We start from the raw sequence: 10,165 nt of genomic DNA, 5'->3' as shown, positions 1-10,165 counted from the left end.
TCAGGGTTAATATCTCAACATTCAAGCTCCTCAAGAGCCACTGGAGATGTTTAATTGGGCTACTTTTCACAAACATGACTTCTGATCCTTCTTTATGAGTAAAACTGTACACACTTAATAAACGGTGATGCTGCGTTCACAATGTTGGCAGAAACAGGGAAACTTTCATCTTTAAATTTTTGCATGCATTTTTCCGAGATGGTTATCCCAGCTGAAGATATTGTAGTCACACCAATAAACTGTTTTAATTAGCTACTATTATTGTGTTCAGTACTTGAAGCCCCCATTAAAATGTGAAAACAGATACCAACAGCGAGCATATCATCTTTTAAATTAGCCGAATCAGATATATTACACATTTTTTACTGTAATTTTAAACAAGGGATGCTTTTGCATGTTCTCACCAGTTTGTTTTTTACTACTGATATTGTTGCTGTCGAAATGTCGTGTCATCTTCCAGGCTTATGTGAAGTAAAATTGCAGTCTGGCTAAGAACTAAGAGAAGGACATTTTTCAAAAGATCCACAACTTTTAATTTGTGTACTCTCTCCTCAGTGTTTCTTTTTTTTTTTTTTCCAGTATGTTTAAGCCCAGCATGTAAATATATACCGTCTTTAAATAGCTGCACTGCTTGCCTCAACACGTTCAGGTTTCTAGGATTTCCACTCTTCTATGAGGCGACATGTTGAGTCACTGTATGCAACGATAGTCAATGACCCAAATGAATGGATGACAAACGAGCACTCAGCTACTTTGTTATTAAGAGAAAAAAAAACTATATTACTATATTAATATATAGGGGACATTTTTTTTGTTTTTTATTTCCCCTTGAGGATTAATAAAGTATCTATCTATCTATCGATCTAATCAGTGTATAATTGTTGATTTGCTCGTTATAGAGAATTACTGGAATGTAATTATAGCATTCATCAGTGAAAGATAAATGAGTAAAAGGAGAGTCACCCTGTGGTTACATAAAGTACAGTACAGTAGCTGCATGCCTTTAACAAGGTCACAGGACCAAAAATACAGCCGTAACACCCGACAGTAACCGAGCCCAGTAAAGTAACAAAATACAGAAGGCTTCGACCGCTCCAAGCTTCTAGCAGCCATTCATACTGGGCCGGTCATTTCCAAGTGTGATGATAAATATGCTGCAGAGCACATGTCAGAAGGATAGCGTGTATGCAGGGTGTGTGAGGTATTCTTAGCGTTGATGACAGTACAGGCCGGCCAATCCATTCACATCTCTAAATGGTGTCCTGGCTGCACGTCAAGGCCACTCGTTCCTGTCGAGGTGTTGGGTTCTGCTGTTCGGATAAAGTATTTCTTACTACACACTGCCAGAGTTATCGAACACTTTGCAGAAACACTTCCTTCAAAATTTAATTTTAAGCATTTGGAAGTCTGAAATGAGAATGGGTGAGATTCAAAATATAATTGTCGAAAACTCCTCAGCAAAGAAAGCAGTGGCCAAGATGAAAGATCAGGTGTTGGTAGTATTCTGAATGCTATTCATGATATCAAATGAGGATATATTTTTGGAAAAGCAACCTCAGGAGAGTTAGATGCACCGGATGAGGCCAGAGAGGAGTGAGCAGATTCCTGGGTCGGTCTATAAACTAATCACACTGCATGCGCATGTCCAATACCCATTGCTACAAAACATTATGAAGTGATCTGTTTCCTTTTGAACATGACAGACATCATCATGCAATTGGAGCAGAGAAGTTCCTACTTGGTGGGAACGTTATGACAGACGTTAAATACATCAAAGTGTCTGTTCCAGCTGTGAGAGAGTTATCGTACAGAGTCAATCATCAAAGGCTGCAGTGTCAGAAAAACGTCTTTCACAGGCATTTATCTTCCCTGGTAACATGTTGTATGACACAAAGTCAATGTCAAGCTGTGCCTGTGCACAGAATCACGGCTTAAATCAATCCACTTTTGGTCAGATGAGTTCAGAGTCGTTCCCCAACAGCAGGAGAGGAGCTGTTAGCAGTTGTCATCTTCCAGGATGTTTCGATGTTCCTCCCAGAACTGGTCTCCTATGATGTCACAGTGGAAGGCTTCCACCCTCCTCCTGCTGCGTGTAACAGACACCTTCTTCTCCTCTTCGTTTTGTACCTTCATGCGCTTTGTGACAGTCTCATCTCGCTGGATTAAAGAAATAAAATGAATACGGTTAAAGGTAATTTAAAGGAATAGTTCAACCAACATTTTGGGAAACACTACAATTATCTATCTGGATCGAGCACCACCCAACACTGACGTCACTCATTAGTTTGTAAACTGCCATTCTGAGGCCTCGAGTTGGAAAAGTTGAACGGGAGTCGAGGGAGCCAGAGTGTTTTTGAGCAAGCTCGTGGCAGTCCTCAGTGGTATTGCAAGTTATGGCACTATGACCACTTTTATATGGATACGCCACTGGAGAAAGAAAAAGCTCAGCACACAACAGAACTTTACAATAGTCTGAACAAACAAGCTATAAAGTGTTAATGAAATTTAGAGCTGCTGGTAAATACAGAGCCTGACAGCTCACAACAAACTGCTCCTCTATAAAATGTTATAAAAGATGCTTAAATCTTGTTTTAAAACTGTTTCTCTCCATGTATGGTTGCCCGACATGCAAAATCACATAAGAAACAGCAGTTTTGGAGTAATAAAACACACACACACACACACACACACACACACACACACACACACACACACACACACACACACACACACACACACACACACACACACACACACACACACACACACACACACAGTCCCAGTAAATAATGTTGCACTGTATTTAATTTCATAGCACCTGACACTTTCCATCCATCCCAAGCTATATTTATTTATTTTATTTTATTTTTTCGTGTATATAGTTTGTGTGTGTGTTTATTTATTTATTGCTCTTATTTTTTTCTAAAATAATTATTTTATAATTATATTTATTATTGTGTGTATATGTATTTGTAAATGTTTTCTTATTGTGTGCACCTTTTTGCGTTTCTATGCTCCTGTGACGACTAAATTCCCCCACTGTGGGATTAATAAGTTTTGGTGACGGCCAAAATGAAACCGTTAAGAATAAAGTGCCCAAAACTGTTTTCGACGGAACATTTTCCAATCATACAGAACGACACCTGTACACAGACGGAGAGATCATTTCTCCACAGATAGCAGCCCAAATTTCAAACAGGCCATATATCTCACACAACTGGAAAACATTCTAATATCCTACAGGGCACGTAAGCGATGTCGGAAAAATGCATGACATCACAGACAAAATCAGAAGTAAAGTTTGAAGGATTTAAAACAATTATGACTTCCTGAAACTCTAACATCGAGCAGGAATGTCAAAAGGAAGTCCTCCAGATCAGTTGTGCGAAGCTAACCTCTTTTTAGGAACTTACCTTTTCCCAAACGAGGGTGGTGCCTTTCCTTTGGAGGGCAGATTCATTGTTGTAGTTAATGTCAAACTCAGAGAACAGGATCTCGTTCTTATCTGCAGCTAATGTTCCCTGGAAAGAGAGAGACATAGTTAAGATATATGCATGCAAATATGAAAAATAATATTATCGGGTGTCGAGAGTACAACTTTCTAAAAGTCACTTCATTGTTCATTCCACCACCAACATCACTGAAAAGACAACACTGCCCACTGCTTCTATTACTGCTGCTGCGTTTTGTTTATTTCAGACTTAAAACTAAAAGGAAAGTGATATCATTCTAAGGATAAAACAGAAATAGAAACCCCGTTTCTGGCTGTTCACTTTGTATGTTTTCTTTAAACACGATAATGGCACTTGAAACCATAAGAGGTTTATGAGCTGTGAATGACTCATGTTGCCCAAACATCCAGCCTGAATGAACATTTCCACAACTCGTCGCCCGTTTCCCTCGCAGCCCGCTGGAGACCGAAGTGACTGCCAGAGAACAGCTGCAGCAGGCAGCTGCTACAAATAGTGACAGACCTGATGAACTATACGACTATTTTAATACACAACAATAAATAATGCATACAGAGCCAGGTGAAACCTGGAATACATTTTTTTGCTCTGTATTGCCATTAATAACCACATTGTTCATTCTGCCGAAATTTCACAAATAATAAAGTGTCCAGAAGAACATATCGGACCTGAAAGTTGTATCTTAAAAGTGCTGAATGTTAAGAAATGGAGAAAAGCTTATATTCTAAATTTATATTTGTTGCTGTAACAGAAAATGTGTGGTTTGTTTACGTGACGAACGCCTCTGACATTTAATCGATTGACGGTGATTAACACCTATCGCTGATTAATTTCCTTGAAATTAAAGAAATTGTCTGACTGATGAATCAACTGATTTGTTCATCAGTAACTGAGACAGATCAATCAGTACCATGAAACTTTGAGAGGAAATGTCAATCCTTCAAACCCTTTATGTTGCTTGTAAGTAAAATCACAGTGCGCAGAGTAATAGTTTTGTAACTTTAAAAATCCAAATCCAAAATATTAAACAAATATGACCATCAGGTGGATTTATGTGGAGAATTGCTCTCCAGATGAGGCCAACTGCACAAACCTGTCTTAATTTATAAATAATACAATCAAACGTATAATGTGCTATAAATAATTTGGACAGTGTTGTGTAGGAGACTCACTGGCAACATCACACAGTATCTGCTGTTAACAGTAAGAAGTCTTCAATTTCCCCTGATAATCTCTAAACGTACGGGTCTTCTGTGTTTTGACATCTTTATTATTTTTCTCCTGTCTTTATTCTGATATTTATACAAATTTAAAAGGTAAAAAAAAAAAGTAGCAGTATTACCGCTTGTACAACATATCTATGTAACCAAATGCATCTGCCACTGTGCACACAAACATGCTGGTCAACTTGAAATTGTGTTTTGCTCTGACCTTTAAGCGATCCTCTGCCTGTGCTGTGGTGAGTCCTCCTTTTTGTACTAACGTCCAAAACACTGTGTTGTACAAATTATTAATGTGACCTGAAAAAAAAAAAAAAAAGCACAAACACATTCAGTCTGATGTCTTTTACCCCGGGACAAATGCGTGATTTATACCTCCGTTAGAGGACAGTATGTACGTACAGTCTGCCTGCCTCCAGCTGAGGTAGTCCCTCAGGTTACGGTTGCTGGGATACAAGACCACGCGTCCATCAAATCCCGGGGGGTACAGGAGGGGCTGCTCCCCGAAGAACTCCTTCCAGTAAAACACGTACGAGGAGGAGAACTGGGAGGCCACGTGGGTCATGAGTTTACTGCCGGGAAAGCAGAGGAGGACGTTTAGTCAGACGAAGACAGAAGCGTGTTTGTCTGGAGCGACCTCCGTACCTCGCTCGTCTTTTGAACCAGGTGGACGTCCTCTTGAAAACAAAGCTGAACTCGTCGCTTTGGCCATACGCGATGGCAACATCCTCCAGTTCTTCCATGACGCAGCGCGCACTCCTGGTCATCAGTCCCAACGCCCGGTCGTCGTTGGGCTTTGTGAACTCGTGCTGCTCTGCAAACCTGAAACACAGCGAGACGCCGAGAAGAAACTCAAAACAAGATGCGCCGACCGCGTTGGTTTGCTGCTGTCTGCAAAGAAACGCGGAATGACGGGCGGGAAAAGAAGCTCACTTGTGGAAGTTGCGACCGTCCAGTCTCACAACGATGTAGCAGTTCCTGAGACAGGTGTCATCGGTCTCAAAGGTGCGCACGTACTCAAACTTGCTCTTGGCCATGTTGTTGCCGGAAGCTGCAAAAAGACGGGCCAGCGGTGGGACGACACCAGACCTGAGGCCGGGACCGAATCTGCAGGTGTCTCCAATCAGCATGAAGATGCTCCTGAAGAGAGAAATAAACACACACGTGTAAACAAACACACTGTGTTTAACCAATGTGATTTAATGTGATTAACCAACATGTGAGGTCAGATTTAAAACATAAATCGAGGTCATGACGGGGCTCGTTGGGGGAATAATCGGTGTCACAATATCGTCGGTCCGCTGTTAACACGAGTTGTGGATGTCACGATAATCAACAACCCATCTTGTTGGAAGCCCTTGTACTTGGCGAGTGCTGATTTCGCTCTATTTAGTTACACAAGCAGCGACATGCTCTCCAGTGCATTAAAACGTAATATTGAGAAATGAATATCTACATTTATCCAGAGGTTCTTCCCGGCTGACCGACTCACACCCGTTCGACTGTGTACAGTCCGTCAACGAATTCTGTCGTAGTGGTACCTCAGACACACCGAACAAAAGTTCCGTAGCACGAGCGAGACATAATTAATTTAAAACATACAGATATTTATTCCTAGTTTATTCTCAGCCCTCGTTAGAACTCCAGCATCCCGTGCGCAATTTTTTTTTAATTTTTTTTATCACGATATATGGCAAGCTGATTTTTTTTTTTTTTTTTACAGAATCTATCAAACACCATTCGTGTTAGCGCCATCTTCCGGTGGAAAGTTAGACTGCAGCCAAAGTTCGTGGGTAACTCGGAGGTTCTGGAGCTTGTAGTTCGGTCGGAGGGAGACCTCCCCCCATGATCCCTCGCTTCACCCGCTTCTTCTTCGGTGGTTGTTTCAAACATGGAGGAGAGGGAAAGAAAACGTGTAAAGTCCGGCAGTAAAGAGACCGCAGCGGTACCCGGTTCGAGCAGGGCATCGGTACCGGAGCAGACACCGGAGGCGCGCGGTGAATCTGGCGACGGTGACGCAGAGACAACAAACGTCTGCTCCGAGAGATTTGACCCCCTTCTGGCCTTGTACTCGCCGGCCGTGTCGCTCCCTTTCCCGAACATCAAGGGCTTCAACAACGTGGCGGAGTACGAGAGCTTCCTGAAGGGCGGCCGGGGCCGAGCCAAGCCGCACAACGTGGAGAGGAAGCAGCGGAAGGCGATGAAAGGGGCGGCGGACCCGGAGCGCATCGACAGGCTGAAGAAGCTCATGGTGAACAACCCGGTGACGGACACCGAGGAGGGGGAGAGCAGCGGGGCAGCGCGCCGGAGAAGGAGGCAGAAGCCCCAGAAAAATGTCCTGACCAGGATGCCCCGTAGGTCCAACACTCACCGCGACTCTCTCACGCTTTGATAGATCGCCGGTAGAAGAGGCACTCTGATCTTTGTTTTTTTTTTTTTTTTTTTTTTTTTTACAAAATAGCAATAGCACAAAAGTCCTGCATTCAAAATGTTAACCTAAGTAAAACGACGTAAGCACTGTCAGCATAACGTACTTAAAGCATGGAAAGTAAATCATACTCCTCATGCAAAATGGCCCAAATTTCGAGTTTTATATTTGTCACTTATGAACGATTGGAATATCATTATGTTTGGACGTGTGAGCATCGTTTTAACGTTATCATGGTCGAGCTCATTTCAACACCTGATACTGTGCAATGGTTTCATCTGGGTATATCAATCCATATATAGCAAACTCATTTATTTTACTGTAAGATATCAATCTGAAAAGTGACTTAGGTTAGGGTAGTTACTTTATTAATCCCCGAGGGGAAAGTTTTTCGCTACAGCAGCATACAGAAGCAATAAGATAACAATAGAACAATAGAAAAGCAATAAAATAGCAGTAAAAATATAAAATGCACAGTTTATACAGTACAATATATATCTATATATATTATATACAAACAACCAAGAAACACAGTCAACAGTATTATTTTGCCAGAGGTGAGTTATTGTAAAGTCTTATTGCGGTCGGCAGGAATGATCTCCTGTGTCGGGAAGTAGCAGAAACTGGAAATACTTAAGTAAAAGTACTTCTGAATTGTACTCTGAGTAACTGTACTTAATTAGAGGTTGGGAGTTTCTCAGAGGGTGAATCACGTGAGTTGGAGACCTGCAGCCTGGTGTGAAACTGAAACCTGCCACATAATAATCTGTGACCTGCAGTGTTCGGCAAGGTCAAGGAAAGAAACTTGCACCGGGCGATATATCAAGGTTGTGATTGTAAATGTGATTCAGATCATTTATGTGGAAATCAAAACAATGACCCAGTTTGCCTCCAACGGAAGCATCAACGCGTGTTATGTTTGTCATTTTGTATTTATTTAATGGTTTTCCTCTTTATAAATAAATCTTTGTGTTTGAGGTGATTCATCCGCTGTGGAGACAGTTACGTAACCTGCCCGTCAATGTGTCTTCAGTATGTAAAGGCAGTCCTTTGGGGGAGCTGTACCGCTGCGTCCAGGAGAGGATAAGGGTCAAAGTTCACATCCGGACCTTTAAGGGACTGAGGGGAGTTTGCTCCGGCTTCGTCGTGGCCTTCGACAAGTTCTGGAACATGGTGACGCATCCAACTCTTATTTTTTTATTCAGTGTACTTTTCCTTTTGACAGGTGACGTGTTTGGAATCTCAAATGATCCATAACATACTGAATGAGCTTCATACCTTTTTATTGACCTTTCACCGTCGTTTCTTATTTGTCTGTGGCAGGCGATGGTGGACGTCGATGAGACGTACAGGGAGCCTCTATTTGGGATGGCATTGTACCACGAGAAAGCTCTGACCATTTCACGGGTACGTACCAGTTTTTTTTTTTTTTATTGAATATTTACCTAAAATATATTTCCTACTGATTTATAATTATAGCTGCAATCCTTTGAACATCAAATCTGGTTGATTTTTGTGCGAGGTAATCACAAGCTTGATGGTGTTTACGCTGCACGGAGCACAGCTAGATTTTAGCAGGCCACAGTGAAAGCTGTTGTTTACCTTGCTGATGGGTTAGAGGTGCGCCGCCGGGCTGCTGTCTGTTATGTCGATGCATTTTTGATGAAGGATCTCTGTCGGCGCAAAAACCAAACTAATACATTGCATTTCCTGAGACCGTTTCACAATAAAAGTCACACTTTCTCCTTTTTGCATTTTGAATGTGAGCAGCAGCAGTTGTAAATACAGCTCCGATCGGGCGTCTGAAGAAGCAGGATTTCTGGGTTACATGCATACACGGCCTCCTTGAATCTTTCCTGCGTAGGAAAGTCGTTTGGATCCTGTGCTGAATTGCTGGACCCCACCAGTAACAACGATCCCGACCGATTTCTTTAAGCTGAAAAACATTCTGCCTTCATTACGTAGACTGCCTTTGTCACAAGTGTTCGGTAACCACATATTGCTTCATTTATCGCGATCCAAATAAAGCTTTTTCACAGCACACATTTTGACTTGTCATTGTGGGGGAGCTCGGGTGTATTAATGATGATCGTAGTCCACCGTCATGGCTTCATGGATCACTTTAAGGAACTGAGTAGTCATTAATGCACCTTTTCTTTCCCTGCAATGTGTGCCTATTTTTTTTGACTTCGTAATATTGGTAACCTCCCCCAAAAAAAAAATCCAGTTTGGATTGGGCATTAATAATACCTATGTGGAAAGGTAATTAATGAATGGCAATTGCTGAAAAATGCAAACCATATCTGCTGTAGTATCATAAATGGGGTTTGATGACATGCAAATCTAAAGGATGATAATTTTATGCTCAAATATTAATCTGATTGAAATCTTCCTGCAGCTCTTTGAGAAGCTCGATCTCCAGAAAAGCTCAGGAGGCGATGAGCCATTAAAGAAGCAGGAAGCCAGCGAGCAGCAGCCTGCAGACCCTCAAACCGCCCCAAAAAGCCACCCTGCTCGGCCCGGTGGTGCGACAGGGCGGAGCAGCGCAGCAGAGGCCGAGCTGTCGGAGGCCGTTGAAGCCAAGCGGGATAAACACAAAGGCCCGCTGACGGCCCGGGGCCCGCGGGCCAATCAGAGGAAAGACTCCCAGACGTACGGCAGAGTCTGCACACGCCACGTCAACCAGCTTTTTATCCGCGGTGAGAACGTGGTCCTGGTCAACCCTCAGCCTCTCTGATTGCTGTTTTCCGTCTGACATTTTCTGTGATACCGAGCATCTGTAATGACTGCTGTGAAACGGCCATCGCTATGGTTTAATTAGATTCAGATGAATCAGACACAGGCAACTGTTATATCATATTGATATGGAGGCTTCTCTCTAGTTTGCTGTTGAGGAATAAAAGCTTCTAGTTATTGTAATTTGTTGTTTTGATTTCCCTTTTTGTCACCCAGCGGAAGGAGAAGTCTGTGTTCTGGTTATTGGCCAGCAGGTGGCAGCACAAACACATGAAAGCCATCTGCCAGGCTATTGTCATCCCACAGAGCTT

General features: G+C 42.4%; 2 protein-coding genes across 4 annotated transcripts; one reads left to right on the top strand and one right to left on the bottom strand.

Annotated features, from left to right (window-relative positions):
* Positions 1–56: 56 nt before the first annotated feature.
* Positions 57–7,088, bottom strand: thg1l (tRNA-histidine guanylyltransferase 1-like). 3 transcript variants are annotated; one of them, XM_069696883.1, is made up of 7 exons: positions 7,062–7,088; positions 5,624–5,830; positions 5,336–5,512; positions 5,093–5,262; positions 4,902–4,990; positions 3,414–3,521; positions 57–2,157 (listed from the first exon to the last, which is right to left on the bottom strand). In XM_069696883.1, exons 2-7 carry the CDS (start codon positions 5,818–5,820, stop codon positions 1,996–1,998), a joined length of 903 nt encoding a protein of 300 aa, XP_069552984.1. In that variant the 5' UTR covers positions 5,821–5,830; positions 7,062–7,088; the 3' UTR covers positions 57–1,995. The 3 variants fall into 3 exon arrangements, with proteins under 3 accessions (XP_069552984.1, XP_069552983.1, XP_069552981.1); XM_069696882.1 differs by lacking the exon at positions 7,062–7,088 and adding an exon at positions 6,640–6,687; XM_069696880.1 differs by lacking the exon at positions 7,062–7,088 and adding an exon at positions 6,147–6,520.
* Positions 6,533–10,037, top strand: lsm11 (LSM11, U7 small nuclear RNA associated). The gene is made up of 4 exons (XM_069696879.1): positions 6,533–7,044; positions 8,152–8,291; positions 8,442–8,525; positions 9,517–10,037. The coding sequence occupies exons 1-4, from the start codon at positions 6,582–6,584 to the stop codon at positions 9,853–9,855; spliced, it is 1,026 nt and encodes a 341-aa protein (XP_069552980.1). The 5' UTR covers positions 6,533–6,581; the 3' UTR covers positions 9,856–10,037.
* The last annotated feature ends 128 nt before the right edge of the window (positions 10,038–10,165 follow it).

This window comes from Brachyistius frenatus, unplaced genomic scaffold (assembly GCF_029030835.1).
Source record: "Brachyistius frenatus isolate BFR_SWC_R1_liver_20210118 unplaced genomic scaffold, ASM2903083v1 Contig_22, whole genome shotgun sequence".
NCBI classification, from domain to species: Eukaryota; Metazoa; Chordata; class Actinopteri; family Embiotocidae; genus Brachyistius; species Brachyistius frenatus.
This window is presented reverse-complemented; position numbering and strand designations above follow the sequence as displayed.